The sequence below is a fragment of the Lygodium microphyllum genome, chromosome 19, assembly GCF_053477565.2.
Source record: "Lygodium microphyllum isolate KBCC chromosome 19, Lygodium_microphyllum_v1.1.10, whole genome shotgun sequence".
Classification (NCBI taxonomy): domain Eukaryota; kingdom Viridiplantae; phylum Streptophyta; class Polypodiopsida; order Schizaeales; family Lygodiaceae; genus Lygodium; species Lygodium microphyllum.
Window position 1 is genome coordinate 6,020,752 of NC_141153.1, and position 19,212 is coordinate 6,039,963.

The 19,212-nt window shown below is 42.2% G+C and overlaps 1 protein-coding gene across 2 annotated transcripts in view; it reads left to right on the plus strand.

Moving 5' to 3' along the window:
- The window catches only part of LOC148019523 (uncharacterized), a 56,462-nt gene extending 37,887 nt beyond the window's left edge, over window positions 1-18,575 (plus strand). For both annotated transcript variants that reach the window (XM_087701014.1, XM_087701013.1), the window contains one exon: window positions 18,076-18,575. In XM_087701014.1, coding sequence (XP_087557140.1) covers window positions 18,076-18,183 — 108 coding nt within the window. In that variant the 3' untranslated portion in view covers window positions 18,184-18,575. The remainder of the gene's footprint in view (window positions 1-18,075) is intronic.
- Window positions 18,576-19,212: the final 637 nt, after the last annotated feature.

A 19,212-nucleotide genomic window follows, 5' to 3' on the forward strand; every position in this document is an offset into this window, starting at 1 on the left:
CGTAGGAGACTGCTGTAATAGACTGCACAATTCTAGAGAGAAGAGAGAAAAGAGAAAAACACAAGAACATTGCAAAGAGAACTAAGAGATATGCTTGTTGCGTACAATAGTGAGTCACTGGTTGCGTGGGCATTGGCACTCGCTCCCTCTCTGCGATAGGACCTGGCGTGCATTGGAATCTGCAAGTAATGAATGATCAAATTGTGGAGGAGGGAGCCAAATAAATAGGCTAGAAATATGCCAACAATGTGATTAGGTCTGGTGGCAATCGTTTCCTCTCTCCAATAGGACTTGCATTGGAATTCGCAACTAATGAATGATTAGACTGTGGAGGAGGGAGCCAAATAAATAGGCCAGAAATATGCCAACAATGTGATGAGATTGGCTAGTATTAAATGCTAGTCGGCCAGCAATAAATGCCAAAATCACCATCGTAATGACAAACAAAAAATGCCTAAAATAACTAGGAATACCTGTCCCACTAAGGCACATGCCTAGACTCACTCATGAGCTGACTAGATTGCTAATACCCTTTCTCAAATCATGGGTGATTGGGTACAATACAATGATACAATGATTATGACTCATCATATTTCATATAACAAAGACCCTAATGCACCAAAACCTGAAAATAGAGAAGAATCATAGCATCTCTCTTTGTCTGTTTGACAATGTCTTGCACGAGCATACATGACCATCTTTTAAAAAATGACTCTGAGCATATGTGACCATGATTTCCACGCATTTGGCCAAGATTGTCAAAATGTTCCCTCATATGTGCCTTGTCTAGGAGTCAATCCCGCTCTCTATCAAGTAATAGCCAATCATGAACTTGGAAGTCAATCTCAACTCTAGGATTTGATAACTTGCTAGACTTTAGTCAATGTGTCAAGGAAGTCCCTCTCTAGATCTCGTGCACTTGTATATCTGTATAGATGAGGCTCAATTGCCCACATTTGCATCGTCTCATACTCCCTTTGTCACCAGGTGATGATACTTTTTGCAGTTGCTTTCCTTATTTACTTATATGAATATATTATTTTTCTTTTTTTTAGTTGCTGATTTTTACCCCCAGAGTTCTCTTGGATTAAGCTGGGATCTTTGCATGGCCGGAAAAGGTAGCCATTGGGACAAATTGGACTAATGGTTTGTTTGAGCCTTGGGACCGGTTCCATATTGAATGGGCATTGAAGAATAGAATGCCAGTGGTTTGAGATTGTATGCTTAGCCATTGGAGATGATGTAGGACAATGAGCCTGGCCAAGAAAGAAGATGCACATGTGAGAATGCTCACGGAATAAAAGTCACCGTAACTGAACCACATTACACTTTTTGATGTTGTTGCAATGATAAAAGTTGCTCCGAACAACTTGAGGAATGCAAGGGTCACCATCCTTAAAATTTAGAGAGTTACTATTTTTGGACCCTAGAATCTATTCGCATCATTATTTTCGTTTTTGCACGAGGATTAATACCCTGGTTTGTGTTGAGGGCAAATTTTGCCATTATCATGGAGAATTTTAGACCAGAAGGTTTAAACTAGAAAATTATTACATGTATGTCATGTGTCATAATTTGGGCTCAAATTCCCAAAAGAGAGAGAGAGCATTAAAAAAAAAAAACGTAATAGGCAAGAGGGGCAGATCTGAGAGTGAAGTTTTCAAGGGCTGAGGGCAGATTGTTGCAAGTACATCAGCTATGGAGAGTACTTCTTCATCTCTGACTCTTGTACGGAGGTAGAGCTTGCTCCCTTTGGTCAACTCTCTCTATTCTCAGAGGAAATGCTCTGTATGATGGGCTGATTCCATCGAATGTACAATTCTGTGTTGTCTTTGCACTTCTGCTGAGGCAAGAGTCTCACTGTCCAAGTTCAGGAGTAGCTGATTGCTTCTCCAATGCAGGAATTAAAGAAAGTGACGACCACGCCTCACAGAAACAGGGTTTTCAGCTTTGATTTAGTGCTGTTTGTGGGACTGTTTTACTGTTGGAATGATGCCAGGGTCAAAGGGTTTGTATTCCAACTCGTATGGAATAGATCCGGAATGGAATAAGGCTGAGAACAGGTCAAGAAACAGGTGAAACACAGTAAATACAGAGTTTTGTAGATTGTAATTCTACACTTGAATTATTGAGTTATGCTCACAGAAAGTGTTTTCCTACTTGGGATGTTCTTCTAAATATACTGTATTGTCCTTATGTGAAATTTACTCAGAAAGAGATGTTGTTCTAGATATGCTGTACTGTCCTTATACAGCTGAAATTTACTCAGGAAAGATGAAAGACAACTGTTCACAAGTTTCGTACTTTGGAACATTTCATTTTTTTTGTAACCTTCCATCTTTTAATTGATAAAGAAATACCGAGAGGGGTGCCGGTCTTCGGGGCCAATTTGGTGTTGAGCAAGGGAGTGAGGTCTCTATTTGTGTGTGTATGTGAAAAGACTAGGTATTAATTGAAGGGACTACCGCTTTATGTGAGTCATAAACCGATGTCACCCTCTTTGGCATTGGAGAGTTATGAGGGATGATCGCATCACCTGCGTGTGTGTGTGTGTGTGTGTGTGTGTGTGTGTGTGTGTGTGTGTGTGTGTGTGTGTGTGTGTGTGTGTGTGTGTGTGTGTGTGTGTGTGTGTGTGTGTGTGTGTGTGTGTGTGTGTGTGTGTGTGTGTGTGTGTGTGTGTGTGTGTGTGTGTGTGTGTGTGTGTGTGTGTGTGTGTGTGTGTGTGTGTGTGTGTGTGTGTGTGTGTGTGTGTGGATGCAATGGGTGTTAAAGGCAAAAGTTGTGTTAAGTTATGCCAACTGGGTTTTGGTGGTCAGCTGATGCCAGGTTGGATCCTAGGGCAATTGTTTGGCCATTAAGTATCAGTGGTGGTGACACTAGGGGCTAGCATTAATTAATTAATTAATGCTAGTCTAAGGGTCAACAGAGGTTGGGAACCACTCCAAGTTGCAAATGGCCTAGCCAATTCCATTCCAGATAGGCATGTTTAATTTTGGGCAGGGCCAAAAGGGATGAAATTAATTTTCAGAATTAATTAATTCTGAAAAATTAATTTAATGGCTGAAAATGCATTAGGAAGGTTGCCACTTGGCAAAACTTTCCCATGCAACTAGGGAGAAGGCTGTTGGAGGGTGGTGGAAGCTGAATGGCAGTCATTCAGAGCTTGGTGGAGGGAGAGGAGGTGATCAGATTTGGCTCTGAGAGGCAACGACGACTGATCCCGTGCCGCGACAGGACAGGGGGAAGTAGGTTTTCTCTTCCGCCTCAAGAGAGGTGGCGGTAGGAGAGGAGGGTTCGCCAGTTGAGCTGGTGTTTTATCCCCCTTTTGAAGCTGTTGGTGCCATTAGATTTGTCATCAGAGCTATGAATTAGAAGATACATTTCAGCTGATTTTCTCTCTTTCTACAGCATTCTCTCATCTCCTCCAGTCTATGCTCAAGTATTCTCAGCAATTCTCAGCCATGGGTAGCAGAGTACAGCCAAATTTGGTGGACAGCAGAGAGTTTACTGCTGTAAACCCTACATTACAGCAGTAATTAGGGTTTAGCAGCCACCTTGGGACCCGTGCCATTAGTCAAAGGCATTGTAACACTGAAATCAGTACTGGAAATTTGTGGAATTGTGAGGATTTTAGATGCCAGCCCATCTATTGTGAATTTGGGGCAGCATTTGACCAGTTGGGGTTCCATTAAAGCAAGTCGTGGGTGAAAATCAAGGGGCAATTCGCCCGAATGCTTTGCTGATTATTGCAACAGCAAGGGGCTTTTGAATCAGCCAAGGAGATTGTGAAATCTCGGCTTGTAATTTATCCATCAGCAATTGCAATTAAAGAAATACCGAAAAGGGCTCCAGTTTTGGGGCCAACAGGGTGTCCACTGTCCAAGTTTATGAAGGTAAAGTGAGCATTTCAGTTTATGTTCATTTGCTAATTGCTGTAATTAAGTGCTTAATCAGGTTAAACCACCCTATCCGAGAAGGAAGGCTGGTTTCATTGGCACTGGTTGGAGGATTCAAGTTGGAGTCGGTGAAGGAGGATGAGTCAGTGGAGGAGTTGGTATCCTACTTCTTCTTCATCTTCTCCTTCTCCCTTGAAGTCACTAACTCTTTGCAATCCTCGGGCAAATGTCCCTTCTTGCCATAGTGATAACATTGGGCCTTCGACTTCTTCTTCCTATTGCAAATGTCTCATTCGAGCCAGCATATCGGGATGGAAGCCTCCACTGTAAGAGAGAGAGAGAGAGAGAGAGAGAGAGAGAGAGAGAGAGAGAAGGACCAAGGACAGCAAAAGCAACCTGATAATACTGTCGCCAAGATTGCAAAAGATGCAAAACCTGAAAAGGCAGATGCTGAATGCCAAAACATGGGCAGCAACAACATTTAATGCAGTCAACGAACCTTGGAAGTGATTGCAGCAGCAAAACACATACAGCTGATGAAAACACAGGTTTTTGGGGTAGTTGACAGGCCGACAGCAATAAACTTAGGATCGCCCCAGCTGGAAACAGATTGCAGCAGTCACAAATGATCAGCAACAACAGTGGGCAGACCTGCAACAACAGAAAACAACACTTGGAGCTTGAACGCAAGTGTTTGATACCATGTCAGAAGTGGGTGCTGTCACAAGACTGTGACAACTAGTACCTTTTTGTTGATTTCTTTATTACATATTTTATTTGGTTTTTCTTTTTGGAAGGATCCCTCTTGAAATCTAAACGCCTGAGTTGCATGGCCAGTATGTGAAACAGACAGGAATGTCTAGTGAGTCAAGACTAGAGAGTTAAGGTCCAGTATCAGTCTGGAAGAGACTGATGGCACTGTAGATTGACAAGCCTGGAAGAGACTTGTGAAAGTGTATATGGACAAGTGTGTTGAAGAACTAGCCTGGAAGAGACTAGTTCAAAGTGAAGATGGACAAATCTTCAAGAGATTAGTCCATGTGGGATCATTAGTGGAAATTCACTTTCAGTTGAGCTACATTACAGATTTGGATGTAGCCATAGTCTGCAAAGATGGTCAGAAGACTAGTGGGATGCAATGGAAGCAACTCCTAAAATTTAGGGAGTTACTATTTTTGGACCTTAGAATCTATTCACGTCATTATTTTCGTTTTTGTATGAGGATTAATCCTCTGGTCTGTGCCGAGGTCAAATTTTGAACCGAGGATGGAGAATTTTAGATCGAAAGGTTTAAACAGAAAAATTGTTACATGTATGCCATGTGTCACAATTTGGGCATAAATTCCCAAAAGAGAGAGAGAGAGGGCAGCACAAAAACGAGTTTCAATGCATGGGGGGACTCATTTTTGTGAAAGGGAGATGGATTGCTGCAGATTGAGAGCTCTTGAGAGCTGGTCTACCTTGTCTATGATGCGCAGAAGGCTGAGCTTGCTTCCTATTCTCTCTCTTTCTCTCCCTGACAGTATGGTTATGTTGCAGAATCAAGGGTCTTTCTTCTGATTCAGGTACAGCTGTGTGGAATATGCTGTTTTTGCATGAGGCAAGAACCTCTTTTCTCCAGGAACAGGAGCAGTTGTTTGCTGCCCACAAGCAGGAATAGGTGAGGGTGGTAACCTCACCAAGCAAGTGCCTGAAACAGCACTAAACCAGAACTGATTCTGGACTGTTCAGAGGGTATTTTAGAGCCCAATTGATGTCAGAATCGAGGGGCACTTGGCCCAGATGATGCAGGACAATGCAGGGAACAAAATGAGCTGAGAACAGGTGTCAGAACAGGTCTGAACCATGGTTACTCGATCGGGCATGTATTTTGTGAATTGACTCAGTGGGGATATCATTTTGATGTACCGGCCACTAGATCTCTAGTCAGGGTGACGTGGAGTCATCAAATGAGAATCTGCCACTATGGGGATATCATTGTGGTGTACCGGCCACTATATCTGGAAACAGTGATGTGGAGTCACATATTGATAGTCTGCCATGTTTCACAGCTAGAACATACATGTGTTAACAGTGTGTTCAGTACACAATGTTGACTGATAGCATGTATGTGTTGTACATGTGCTGCCAGGTGTAAGTTCACTGGGTTAGCTGGAAGCATGTATGACATTCATGCAAACGAGGACGTTTGCGATTTCGAGAGGGAGGTATGTCACAAGACTGTGACAACTAGTACCTTTTTGTTGATTTCTTTATTACATATTTTATTTGGTTTTTCTTTTTGGAAGGATCTCTCTTGAAATCTAAACGCCTGAGTTGCATGGCCAGTATGTGAAACAGACAGGAATGTCTAGTGAGTCAAGACTAGAGAATTAAGGTCCAGTATCAGTCTGGAAGAGACTGATGGCATTGTAGATTGACAAGCCTGGAAGAGACTTGTGAAAGTGTATATGGACAAGTGTGTTGAAGAACTAGCCTGGAAGAGACTAGTTCAAAGTGAAGATGGACAAATCTTCAAGAGATTAGTCCATGTGGGGTCATTAGTGGAAATTCACTTTCAGTTGAGCTACATTACAGATTTGGATGTAGCCATAGTCTGCAAAGATGGTCAGAAGACTAGTGGGATGCAATGGAAGCAACTCCTAAAATTTAGGGAGTTACTATTTTTGGACCTTAGAATCTTTTCGCGTCATTATCTTCATTTTTGTACGAGGATTAATCCTCTGGTCTGTGCCGAGGTCAAATTTTGAACCGAGGATGGAGAATTTTAGATCGAAAGGTTTAAACAGAAAAATTGTTACATGTATGCCATGTGTCACAATTTGGGCATAAATTTCCAAAAGAGAGAGAGAGGGCAGCACAAAAACGAGTTTCAATGCATGGGGGGCTCATTTTGTGAAAGGGAGATGGATTGCTGCAGATGGAGAGCTCTTGAGAGCTGGTCTACCTTGTCTATGATGCACAGAAGGCTGAGCTTGCTTCCTATTCTCTCTCTTTCTCTCCCTGACAGTATGGTTATGTTGCAGAATCAAGGGCCTTTCTTCTGATTCAGGTACAGCTGTGTGGAATATGCTGTTTTTGCATGAGGCAAGAGCCTCTTTTCTCCAGGAACAGGAGCAGTTGTTTGCTGCCCACAAGCAGGAATAGGTGAGGGGTGTAACCTCACCAAGCAAATGCCTGAAACAGCACTAAACCAGAACTGATTCTGGACTGTTCAGAGGGTATTTCAGAGCCCAATTGATGTCAGAATCAAGGGGCACTTGGCCCAGATGATGCAGGACAGTGCAGGGAACAAAATGAGCTGAGAACAGGTGTCAGAACAGGTCTGAACCAGTAATTACAGTGGGCTGAGCAGTACAGGGAACAATATAAGTTCAGAACAGGTCTGAACCAGTAAATACAGCAGGTTGAAATGGTCAATTCTGTACTCCAACCAGAAGATTCAGACTTGGGCAGAGTTTCCCCTCCTGGTCAACTTGATTTGGGTCAGTAATTGTACTGTTATGCTATCAAATTTCACCCAGAATAGGTGAAAGACAGCCCATTGTACTTTCTCTTTTTAAAAATAAAGAAATACCGCAAGGGGCGCCTAACTTAGGGGCAAACAGGGTGTCTGTGTGGCCACATGAGCATTTTAGCTTCCTGTTTTTCTTCTTGATTTTGTGTCTTTAAGTTCATGTAAAGTGGACGACTGTAAATTGTGTGAAAGCATTTATGTATTTTGGTTGTACACTACCGCCCTTTCCAGTGAACAGGCCGGTTACAGGTGCAGCAATGGAAGTGTAGGAAAATGCTCTAATAGATTGCGTAATATTAGAGAGGAGAGAGACGAGAAAAACACAGGGACATTGCAAAGAGAACTCAAACATGCTCGGAAAATGGAATCCACATACCAAACACGAGGCAGTCGTGTACAATAGTGAGTCACTAGCTATGTGGGCATTGGCACAGACTCCATCTCTCCAATAGGGCCTGCATCGAATCTCCAAGTGATGAATGACTTGATTGTGAAGGAGGGAACCGAATAAATAGGTCAGAAATATGCCAATAATATGAGCAGGTCAGCCAGCAATAAATGCCAAAAGCACCATCATGATGACAAATAAAAAACGCCTAAAATAATCAATAATGCCTGTTCCACTAAGATGTGAGGAAAATTGTGGAGTAGCTGCTAGGGTTTGCACCAAGGAAACACAAAGTGTATGACCACAATAAAAACATAGCAATACTGACACATACATGCAAAGCAAAGCTCAAGCGCTAAAAGCAAAACTCCAAACTCAAATAGAAGAAAAAAGACAAGTATAAGGAGAGACAAAGAACACAACTCTTAAGTCAATGAAAACTATAAATGAATGAAGAGTGTATAGAGAGCCCAAGCGTAGAGTAGTAGTGTTGGAGAGTGACGTCCACTAGAGATAGGACCCAAGCATAATAACATGTCAGAGATGAGAGAGTGCTGAATAGTGAAGGACAACGGGCTGGTCACCAAAACACAGTAGGTGGAGGTTGAAATCTAGTAAACATAGTAGTATACCATTAGAGAAGATGGAAAATTGATGTGAAGAAAAGTGTGGAGTAGCTACTAGGGTTTGCACACTAAGGAAACACAAGAGTGTACGACCACGACATAGACACAATGATACAGACAGAGACGTGACAAAACTCAAACATAGAAACAAACACAAAATGAAGGAGAGAGAAAAAGAACAACTTTGAAGTGAATGAAAATTGTAAATGAATGTAAGAGTGTACAAAGTGCCCAAGGGCAAAGTAGTAGTGTTTGAGAGTGATGTCCATCGGAGATGGATCTCAAGGGTTGTGGCCACTAGTTGGAGTGTCAGAGGAGAGGAAGTTGCAAAAATTGATGCTAGATGCTATTCGAGAATTGAATGTAAGCAATGATGATGTAGAAGGATCTAGGTTGCACGAGAAGGCTGCAAACACAGTAGATAGAGGGTTGCATGATGGAGGAAGGTTGCTAAACACTATTGCTTGGGTAGTAGAGTGCCAAACACAGGCAGACACAATGATACAGAGAGAGGGGAGTGCCTAACATCTGGGCAACAAGATGCCAAACACAAGTAGTTGGAGCAGGTGAGGTTATTGGCGATGATTGATGGAAATCCCTGCGTAGAAGTGGCCCATGGAAAGTGTGATGATGCACCATAAGTAGAGGATGAAAATCCTTATATCTAAGAGGTCAAAGGATGTGTGTGACTGGAGGCCCTGAGAAAGCATTATGGATTCTGCAAGGAAGACCATACTCCATCTTCACCTTCACCTTCTTTGTTTTCTCTTGTTCCAAATTTCAATTTGATGACAAAGGAGGAGTTTGAAGAGTACTTATGCATCACGTATAGTCGAACTTACACCCCTTCTACTAGCTTTGCTACTCCATCCGGACCGGTTGGTGAGGTTGGCCACCTCTCCGATTATGGAGAACATATGATATTTGGAATGATTGGTGACCTATCTTTTTCATCTCAACCATGCCCAGTGTTAGGTTCGTACAACCCCTTTGAGTCATATGAATTGAAACGATCTTCTGTTTCTTCCTTTGGTGTGCAAGATCTAGATGATTTTTTGTACGTAAACTTCAATAGAGGGGGCTCTCAAAGTAGACACCCTTCATCGGGTATATCTACATCTTTTGTTTCATTTAAGCAGGTAAGCCACTCTTCTCAAATCTCTCCCATCCCACCTTGTTCTAGCCCACACCTTGATTTTCTCTTTTCTTCGTTCCAAAATCTTTGATTAGAATCCGCATCCACATACCCTACACTGGGAGTTGGAACCTCCGTTTCCGCTCCTAACACATTTTTCTTTTGCATTTCATACTCACACTTTCTTACTACTTCACATCTCTCTACATGGTTACAAGGAATATCATCCTTTAGCACTATACCATCCACTTATCCTTAAGACACTTCGCACCATGGGGCTTCGTTATAGGGAATGCTATCCTTTAATACAATTTTCTCCACCTTTTTGTAAGTGAGCACATCATTTTCCACTGGGACGACTGTGACATGCATGTCCCTTACCACTCCCAGTGACACATTATTTGACCTCTCAGATGTAAGGATTTCCATCCTTTGCTTATGGTGCATCATTACACTTTCCATGGGTCACTCGTATACAAGGATTCCTTGCTCCATGTGTTCCTATCCCTCCTCCATTGGCTTCTCATGTGGTTACCGTGCCCATGCCTAGCGAGTCCATGCCCAGATTCAAATTCATTGTGCACACTTTCCGTATGCATGGTGGGCACTTTGGGATTGATTGCCAAGTGTACTTCACTTCTTGAGCCTATCCATTCTACCCTCATTATCCCCCTTATCCATCTCCTAGCACTACCACAGCTGTTGCAATGGCCAAGCATGCCTTCATGGATAAGACTCATTTTGATGGGTTGAATTTCGTCACTTTGTCGAACTTCATGCAACAAGTGCTTGAATCTCAAGGGCTTTGGGACCTTGTCGTTGGTCTAGGTCCTATGTCAGACCCTCGATTAGCTCACCTTGATCATGTCCATCAATGAGGAGCCCATAATGCCACATTAATGTGGGGGTTGCTTCTAGAGTTGCACTCTTTGTTACAACATTTTCTCCTTGCATCTGAGCATTGGAGTCACCTCATTGACCGTTATGTGGTCCGAGATCGTACTTGACGTATCAATCTCGATTTTAAGCTTTACGAGTTTTCCATTAAGGAAGGGGATGGTTTGAAAGTCAAGTTGGTTGAATATTAGTGGTTACTTGTGGAGTTTGCGAGTTCTGGCTTCTCGAAGTTAGACAATGATGAAGTCACATTATTCTTGAACAAGTTGCTTGAAAAATACTTCCATTTTGTCTGATCTTCTATGAGTTAGAGTGCTAGTTCTTGCGTTATGCACAGCTGCATGGCCAAGTTCACAAGAAATCCTTCGCACATACTCATTCAAGGAGGGGGCTGGTTGCATCTTCTTTGCAAGGTATGACCAGCAATGGCAAGAACTTGCAAGATGTGAAGGCAAGCCAAACTAAGGGTGACTTCCCTTCTTCAGATGGAACCAAAGAAATAGAATCCCTTTGGAAACAATTGCCAAGGAAAAATAGGTTTTGCACCCATTGCTAAAGATCGGGCCATGTGGACTTGGAAGGTCGAACCAAGGTCCAAGGTCTTCCACTTAGAAAACCATAGTAGACCGTTGTGATTGATTCCACTCCGCCGGTTAGCCAGTCATGTGGGGCCTCACCTCTAGCTGTTGCCCATTTGCTCCTTCGAGCTTCACAACTTTTGGGCACGTGGCACACAGACAGCCTCGATAGATAGTCTCTTTCACTACCCTTGAGCAACTTGCTTATTGGTCTGCAAGTTCCGATCCCATTGCACTTACGCATCCACTTCACATTCACCTCCTTCTAGGACTATCTCACTACCTCGTCGGGTGTTTCATTGGGAGAGCCCTTGCTATAGTGGACGTACGTGATGGTGGCCACATCCTTAGCTTATCTTATCTTCACATTCTTAGGTCTTTAGGCTATTGAGTTGGGCCCATAGGATTTTGTCCTTCAATTTTCATTCAAGTCTTCTATTGCTTTTATTTACACACACATACACATTTGTCTCATTGCATTGTTCATTCAGTTGGCTTTTCATTTCAGTTTTGTTTTCTTTTTTGAAGCATCTTCCTCTTGACCTTTGTGCTTGCAAACTTTTATCTCTTTTGTAGGGTTCTGTTTTTTGTGGAGGGCTAACATGTAGGTTTGCACCAATTCTACTTGGGTTGGAGACTTGGGACGTGTGTTGTTCTATTCATGGTTTTATCGTCCTAGGAGTTATGCTCTTCTACTAGCATGGAGGCTTCCCCTCTCAAGACGGATTGTGCAACAGCTCTCTTGATGCTATCTGGTAGTGGCTTCTATCTTGTTCTTCTAGTTGGAATGCTCCCTCACATCATGGTTCTCGGCACCATTCGAAGACGGACATACAGCTCCTCTTTCTTCTCTTGGCCTTGACATCCATGGTTGAGAGGGGGTTGTTATCCTTCTTGGTATTCTACAGGTTTTGGCACTTAGCCTTATGACATCGGCCTTTCCCCGCTTGTTGTATCTTCTTTTGCATTATATGATTTCATCATCTTTGTAAAGGGCGCTTGGGTCAACAAACAGTTTTACCACGAGGGATACTATCCGAGCGCCGTCTCCTAAATGAGCATTTCACAACATGTATCATCCTCATTGTGCAGAGCCCCACTAGACGGATCCTAATTTGTTTTCACCAATAGTTTGTACACCACACCACCATTACTTCATCACTGTTTCTTCGTTATCGACACCCTTGAGTGGATGGGTAGTTGGTTTGGTTTGTGATGGGTTGGACCTAACCATCCCCTTCTCATTCTCTCGTATGGAACAATTACCCAATCGACTGCAAACCACCTCCCAAAGCACCTTTAACGAAAAAAAAAGAGGTTCATTATGGTTCCCTTCATCTTTACAGGGCTTGTTAGACCATCGGGCAGCCGTTGTGTACCCTTTGTTTGATGCCCTAGTTGCTTTGGGGTGGGACACCTTAGCCAAAATTGGGTCGGCCTTCCTTTCTGGCCCTGTTTTGGCCTTGAGAGGGGTTGTTGAGCTACAAATAACATGACATGCTGATTAGTCTCTTAAGCAGTCCCAAGACATGCTTATTTAATCAAAATCAAAAAAACGATGTGCGGTTGGAGAGAGTTTCTGTGAATCCCTAATTTGGGAGGGTCCACCCACATCTATAAACAGATAGGCTGCCCCCATTTAGTTGTCATTCTTTTGTGCAGGTTTCTCACTCTATCGTATAGATTTCAGCCATTAGTTAATGGTATGTTGTCTAGTCATCACTAACTGCAGCCCATCGCTATCTAGTCATAGGCGGCTTGTTTTCAGCCATTGCCTTGCTGTTTGGAGATCTCTATCTTCTGAGTCATCAAAAGCACCTGCTTAGCGTGCCATCTCTCCCACTAGGTGATTGCTGCACTATCTGTGTTTTTGCTGTCTAGTAAGCCACCTATGTCAACAAACACTTTTCTTGTTGTCACTAGACAGTTCTTTGTCTCAGGTGATCAATTTTTAGCCTTTTCTGGTGGTACGCTATTGTGTTCACTAAATTTCAGCCTCCGATCGCTGTGATTTGGGGACTAGCTTGGTCTCATCTCTGATTGGTGGTTACAGTACTTGGGATTTGTCACCGGTGGACGTCACTCTTCGACACTACTGCTTTGCCCTTGGGCACTTTGTACACCTTCATTCATTTACAATTTTCATTCACTTCAAAGTTATGTTCTCTCTCTCTTGCTTTGTGTTTGTTTTTGTGTTTGAGTTGTGAGTTTTGCATTTGGGTTTGAATTTTGCATGTTTGTGTCTGTATCATTGTGTTTCCATCGTGATCATACCTTTTTTTGTTTTGTCAATGCAAACCCTAGTAGCTACTCCACAGTTTTTTTCACAAAAGTGGAGGCAGTTATAATGGTTTGCTGAGGTTTCTCAGGAGGAAGACCTTGGGACTTGATATGACACTTGTTGTCCACATGGCTTGATCTTAGACAATGTATACAAAACATATTTTTCTCAAGGAGTTGTTGCCAGATGGGTTTTGTTTCTTTGGTTTGTTTGAAGAAGGGGAGTCACCCTTGGTTTAGCTTGCCTTTGCATCTTATGAATTCTTGCTCCAGTTGGTTTTACCTTGCGGAGAAGATGCAACGAGCTCCCTCTGAATAAGTATGAGTGGAGGATTTCTTATGGACTTGGTCATGCAGCATTGGGTAATGCAAGAACTAGCACTCAACTCGTAGAAGGTTGGCAATCTAGGTAGTGAGATAAAGTGTTGGAAAGAATGGAAGTATTTGTTGGGCAACTTCTCTAAGTGGAACATGACTTGATTATCGTTTCACTTCGGTGAGTCAGGCATGGCAAATTCATCAAGTAATCGCAAATATTCGGCCAACTTGACTTTTAGATCATCCCCTTCTTTAATGGAAAATCATGTAGCTCAAAATCGAGATTGATACATTGAGTGTGAGCTTGTGTTGCATAGTGGTCAATGAGATGACTTCAATGCTTAGATGCGAGGAGAAAATACTGTAATTGAGAGTGCAACTCGGGAAGCAAGCCTTGCATTAACTCAACATTGGATGTGGTATTGTAGACCCTCCATTAACGGACAATATTAGAGTGAGCTAATCAAGGGTTTGGCATAGGTTCTAGACTAATGACAAGGGCCCAAATTTCTTGAGATTCAAGCACTTGTTACATGAAGTTTGACCAAGTGGTGAAATTTGACTCATTAAAATGAGTCTTATTCGTGAAGGCATTCTTGGCCGTTGCAACAACATTGGTAATGCTAGGACATGGATAAGGTGTGTAATGAGGTTAGGATGGAAAGAGTGGGGTAGGAGAGCACACTTGGCAATTAATCCCAAAGTGCCCACCATGCATGCGGGAAGTGTGCACAGTGGATTTGAATGTGGGCATGGACTCGCTAGGCATGGATATGGTAACCGCATGAGGAGCCCATGGTGGAGGGATAGAGACATGTGGAGCAGAGGATGGGAATCCTTGTGTAGGAGTGACCTTTGGAAAGCGTGATTGATGCACCATAAATAGAGGATGGAAATCCTAGCATTTGAGAGATCAAAGGAGTTGTGGGAGTGGGGGTAGTGAGGGTGATGCCCATCACAGTTGTCGCAGTGGGAAATGATGTGCTTAGTTTTGGAAAGATGGAGGAAACTGTGTTAAAGGGTGGGATTTGCTGTAACAAAGCCCCATGGTGCAAAGCGGCTTTGAGGTTGAGTTAATGGTACAATGTTAAAAGGCGGCATACCTTGTAATGATGGAGCGTGATGTGAAGTGGTAGGAAAGTGCGAGGATGGAATGGAGAATGAGAATGTAATAGAAGCGAAAATGGAGGTTTCAACTCCTAGTGTGGAGGATGTGGATGTGGAGTGTAATCGAAGGTTTTGGAATGGAGAAGAAAGGAAATCGAGGTGGGGGCTAGAAGAGGGTGGGATGGGAGGAATTTGAGAAGAGTGGCTTATTTGCTCAAATGAAACAGAGGATATAGATATACCTGATGAAGGATGTTTGCATCAAGAGTCCCATTTATTGAAGTTTACATATAGAAAACCATTGGGATTTTGCACACCAAAAGGAGAAATAGGAGAGGGTTTTGATTCATACGACTCAAAGGGGTTGTACGAACTAGACATTGGGCTTGGCTAAGATGAAGAAGATGGGTCACCGGTTGGCCCAAATGTCGCATGTCCTCCATGATTGGAGAGGTGGCTAGCTTGACCAACCGGTCTAGATGGAGTAGCAAAGTTGGTAGGAGGGGTGTAAGTTCGACTATACTTGATGAAGGATGTCTGCGTCAAGAGCCCCATTTATTGAAGTTTACGTACAGAAAATCATTGGGATCTTGCACACAAAAAGGAGAAATAGGAGAGGTTTTTGTTTCATACGACTCAAAGGGGTTGTATGAATTGGACATTGGGCTTGGGTAAGATGAAGAAGATGGGTCACCGGTTGTCCCAAATGTGGCATGCCCTCCATGATTGGAGAGGTAGCTAGCTTGACCAGCCAGTCTAGATGGAGTAGCAAAGTTGGTAGGAGGGGTGTAAGTTCGACTATACGTGATGCACAAGTACTCTTCAAAGTCCTTTGCTATGAGATGAAATTTGGAACAAGAGAAAACATCGAAGGTGAAGGTGAGGTTGGGGTGTCATCTTTCTTGTTGAGTTCATAATACTTTCTCAAGGCCTCCAATGATGGAGAAGCTTGATAAGATATCATGGGGTCTTGAGAAAAAGGTGATAGAGACAGATTTAGTGACGAGTCGTTTGTATGCCTCGCACAAAACCTAGCACTCCACAATATCTATAAGATACTCTTAACGAGAGCATCGGCTCTCATACCATGTGAAGAACACTATGGAGTAGCTGCTAGGGTTTGCACTGAGAAAACACAATGTGTAGGAAAAAAACACAATGATGCAGACATAGACGTGCAAAATTGAAAACCTAAAAGCAGAACTCAAAACTCAAACATAGAAATAAACACAGATAGGAGAGAGAAAGAAAACAACTCCGAAGTGAATGAAAACTGTAAATGAATTAAGAGTGTACAAAGTGCCCAAGGGTAGAGCTGTGGTATCGGAGAGTGACATCCACCCGAGATGGATCCCAAGTACTGCAACCGCCAGTTGGAGATGAGAGAGTGTTGAATAATGAAGGGCAGTAGATTGATCATGGAATCATAGCAGTCGGAGGTCGAAATCTGGTAAACACAGTAGTGTACTACTAGAGAAGGCTGAAAACTTATCATCCGAGGCAAAGAACTGTAAGGCGAAAATAGGAGAGGTGTTTTTTGATGTAGGCGGCCTATTGGACAACAGAAACATAGGTATTGGAGCCGTCACCTGGTGCAAGAGATGGCAGCAACATATCACCTAGCACAAATGCTAAAAATACAAGTTGATTAGGCGCTATGATGACGAAGCGGATGGAGACCTTCAAATAGCAAGCTGATGGTTGGAAATAGGCCATCTAGGGCTGGATAGTGATAGGCTGCAATTGGTGATGGTTGGACAGCAAATGGTAGGTACTAATGGCTGAAATATGCACACTAGAGTGAGAAACTTGCAGATGTGAATGGGTCCTTCCAAATTAAGGTTTCACAAAAAAACTCTCCTTTTGTGCACTGTTTTTTGTGTTTTTCATTAAATAACCATGTTTTGGGGCTGTTTAAGAGGCTAATCAGCATGTAATGCATTTCTTAGCTTAACATAAAGTGCATGTCTAGACTCACTCATGAGCTGTCTAGGTTGCTAACACCTTGTTCACAGTGGTCCTATAAAGGGGAATTGGGGCACGTGTTCATATAGAGAAGAGAAACAAGTTTGAAGAGTGCCCAATTGGAAAGGTTGATGTTTTGTCATCACAACTTATGGTAGATTGAAAAATTATCGTACACTCTAGAGCCAAAGCAAATGGATGTGAACAATGTTGGCATAGAAAAGGTCAAGGACATTCCTTACACTTTATGAGGAGATGTCCGCATATGCAAATTGGACATGATTTCACTGCATGTCATCTAGAGTGAGAGGAGCTTGAGGTCTATGTGAAGCTGCCTCTACCTTTGCATCAAGCTCAGGTGGTACCTTTGTATCATTTTGTAAATATGAGAAACGAGTTTCATTTAATATGGAAGAAAACTATGAAATTTAACATGTACCTTCCTATCATTCCGTAAATATTAGAAACAGTTAAGATATGGAAGAAAACTTGAAATTTTATGTAACAATAAACTATGACTATGTAACCTATAAACATATTGGACTTCATAGGAAAGCTGACATAAAATTAAACATCTTATCAAAAGCTTTGGATGTCCAATTCAATGTCAAACCACCTTATGGACAATAAACTATGACTATGTAAACTATAAACATATTGGACTTCATAGAAAAGCTGACATAAAATTACACATCTTATCAAAAGCTTCAGATGTCCAATACAATGTCAAACCACCTTTGCCTTCTCTAGCAAAAGAATGCTACCTTGGCTTTCTCTTGCAAATCAATGTCAAGCCACCTTAGCTCTAGCAATAGATTATAGAATACTGCCCTAGTATTCACCTCTCAATGATCTGACTGAACATCACAACCAGCGACTTCTAGTGGATTACCCTCACTTGTACTAAAGAACTAACCTCACCAATGTGCAAACTTACAGATGGTATAACGTCCTTTGCATATGTATGGTATATTGCAAGAAGGAACAACTAACCTCACCAATGTGCAAACTTACAAATGGTGTAACGTCCTTTGCATGTGTATGTCCATGTGTATAGTATATTGCAAAAAGGAACTAACCTCACCAATGTGCAAACTTATAAAGTGTAATGTCCTTTGCATGTGTATGTCTGTGTGCATGGTATATTGCAAAAACAGAGTTGTGGATTGTCAACTCTTGTGAGGTCTCTCACTAGTAACATAAAGGATATCAACACCACACATGTGCACATACATGTAAGGAAGAAATAAAATGGAAAATAATTTCTTGGCAGTATGTTTTTGGTTCCATGTTCGTGGATATGCATCAAAAAATTCTCTCCACTCACTGACCAGTACTCTTCTTATTGTTCAAATTTCAAATTTTCAGGGTACCCTTCATACTGGACTGGTTGAAGCTATACGCCCACATTTGCCAGCCCTCCGCAGCAGTCCTTTTGGAAAGCGCATCCTGTCTCGCACTAATCTAAAGAAATGATCAGGTCCATTGATTAGGTCATTGTGATCTACAAGGTAGTTGAAAAACATCTCATATGCATGAGATTTTCTGGTAGTTTCCTCGGAATTTAATGGATTCAGAAAAAGGAAGACGGACACTGCCATATAGAACAAGTTTTGGTAGATATCAACAGTGAAGCAGCACACAAAGGTGAAAGCTCAGTCCACTGTCTGATCTCGCTTTGTTCCATATGACTATATTTTGTACTACCAGTTGCATGTACAGAAAAAGTAATTGTTCAATGCCCTCAAAGAAAGGGGATATTCAATACTTTGCTTTGGTGCATATGTTGTACTCTCAGGAGTATGAGCAAATTCATATTGTAAGTTTTGTAATCAAATGTGGTTCAGAAGAAAATTTTGAACATCAAATGACTCTGGGGAGGGCATGTAACTTCACTTTTTCCATTGCATAGATGTAGGGTACCTTGCTGTTAGTATTGTTAAACCTTGCCTATGTGCAGTATAGACGTTGTCAAGAGCAGTGTACCACAGCAAGTTAACAGGTAGATTGTTAGCAGTGACACCAGGTTCATTGAAATCCAGGTCTTTCATCTGGTGAAGCACAGTTCAGTATTTTATACACAATGACAGGGAGTTCCAGTAAACCACAAGACTCGATGTAAGTGGCTTCTTGAGCTGCGTGCTATTTAGTTCCGTAAAGCTGGAGCTCATCATTGCTCAGAAGGGCATATAGTATGCGTAATGTATTTTGTAACTGGTTCATGTAATCACTTTCTGTATTTGAAGCAAGTTCGAATGAGCAATGCTAATGTATGCTGTAGCTGGGTTATGGAGTCTGGTCATTGTGGTGTATATTTTATAATATGGAAGTGTAGGTATCCTTATTAAGGTTTTTAAAGGCTGTAACATGATGAAGACGCATAGTTATGTGTGTGTGTGTGTGTGTGTGTTTGGGGGTGGGGGGGTGGTCCTGTGGATACTGTGGTGTATGAAGGTTGTCATGTCAGCAGGTGATGGGGGAAGCCCGATTCTGTCCTTTAATGCT